The sequence below is a fragment of the Penaeus monodon genome, chromosome 19 (genome assembly GCF_015228065.2).
Source record: "Penaeus monodon isolate SGIC_2016 chromosome 19, NSTDA_Pmon_1, whole genome shotgun sequence".
NCBI lineage: Eukaryota > Metazoa > Arthropoda > Malacostraca > Decapoda > Penaeidae > Penaeus > Penaeus monodon.
In genome coordinates, this window is record NC_051404.1 from 43,693,507 (window position 1) to 43,695,240 (window position 1,734).

Here is a 1,734-nt window from a genome sequence, read left to right on the forward strand (position 1 = left end):
TGGGGCTTTATATATATTTGTTGATAAGTATTTAAAATATATACATTCACAGCTTGTCAGTATAAAAAGACAATTATTGGAAGCTTTAGAGTTAAGTGTTATATAGCCTAAGTCATTATGTCCAATTTTGCCACTACATAACATTCCTCCTTTTTTGCTTTTTTTGTATCTCATGAATTTATTTAGCATACAAATTTACATTGTATTTCAGTGGTTTCAGTCATTTTCTCTCAGAATCGTTTAATGTAATTGTGAATAGTGAAGTTTTTGACTCCAAGACATGTATTTTCCACAGGTTGGCAGTGAGGACCGCGACTCTGGCACCGAGTCTGATGACGAGCAGCCTTACGACGACCCTGAGCCCGGTATGTCATGCTCAATGTGAACCCTGAAAACACATCCTGCCAACCATCTTTCCCGCAACCATGATCCCGCACCAAGAACCCCCTCTGCAACATTACTGGTCATGAGCAGAACCTACTCCTTCCACAGTGAAGTGATCGGTGTTTGTGAACCTTTGTTAGATGTTCAGTAAGGTCCATTATCCTCGTACCCAAGACCGGATGATGAGCTTTATTGTTACGTTAACTCAGGGGCTAAATATCCGATTGTGTCACACTCTTCTTGGCTGATAACGTTATAAAGGAGATGCATGATCACTAGCTTCCTGAAATAAGTAAGTTTTTAAAAGTTGGGCTTTGGTGGCCTCATATTGATGGCAGTTAAACAGCATTGGAAAAGAAGAGTACAATTTTTAGAAAATAAAGATAATAGACCTTAGATTAGAAATATATAAATACCAGTCAATGGTGAACACTTGTAAGAAAAGAAATATTGAAGTTGAAAATCACACATTGTGGTATAGAGGTAAAGTACTGTCCTTGTCTGCTATCTTGTCTGGCATATTTCAGAACTTTGGCTCCCAGGAGTAGATTCCAAATTGCTATTAAAGCCGTGGTTTCACTACACAGACTTACCCTGGTCTCTGGGCCACTTTGGCCATTCATCCTCCCATATTGGCCGCATTATGATTTTGCTCCTCTGGGTTAGGGTGTATCCAAACTGGCTTCAAAATGAGATCAGCAACATCAAGTGCAATAACCTGTACTGGATTTGCTATTTCTTTTGTATTTTGGGTCTCAAGTCATCAAGAAGGAAAACTTGGAATATATTACAAGTGTTTGTTAAAAGAAATGAATAAGAGCCCTACAGTATTTATAACAGCTTACAACTTTTTAAAATCCTGGCAGTCTGTTTGTTAAGTGTTTATCCTGAAACTTATATATGTATTTACATATGTACTTACTATTTCTTTATGAATTTATATTTTGTAAAAAAAATCTCTACCCTCATTCACTGCAAACACTAAAGTAGGTTTTCAAAAGGTATTATAATTGTACAGTAATATTAAGTGAATTTCCAAGATGATTAAGCAAAATTAGTGAAACCACAGCTGAAATCCCTCTGTGTAACACGTTCATTAGTATGTTACACTCAAATACCCACCAGCTTCCCTGCACTTGTCTGATTCAATGTATACATTATGTTAACAAGGCATACTGATAACCTTATTTGTCACTCATCCTACTGTCATTTCGTATTATTTCAGTTTGATGTATATTGTGATAGCCCTCTTAGTATGCATGTTATATTCAGGTCTTATGTGAACTAGCAGAATTATACATAAATGTCCTACAGTGGGTAATTATGATCTAATTCATTAAATCAAATAAG

General features: G+C 36.1%; 1 protein-coding gene across 1 annotated transcript in view; it reads left to right on the top strand.

Annotated features, from left to right (window-relative positions):
- LOC119585251 (SH3 and multiple ankyrin repeat domains protein 1-like) overlaps positions 1-1,734 on the top strand; it is a gene marked incomplete in the record, with an annotated part of 45,692 nt that overhangs the window by 36,025 nt on the left and 7,933 nt on the right. The window contains 1 exon segment of the mRNA XM_037933910.1: positions 296-365. Within this exon segment, the coding sequence (XP_037789838.1) occupies positions 296-365 (70 nt within the window).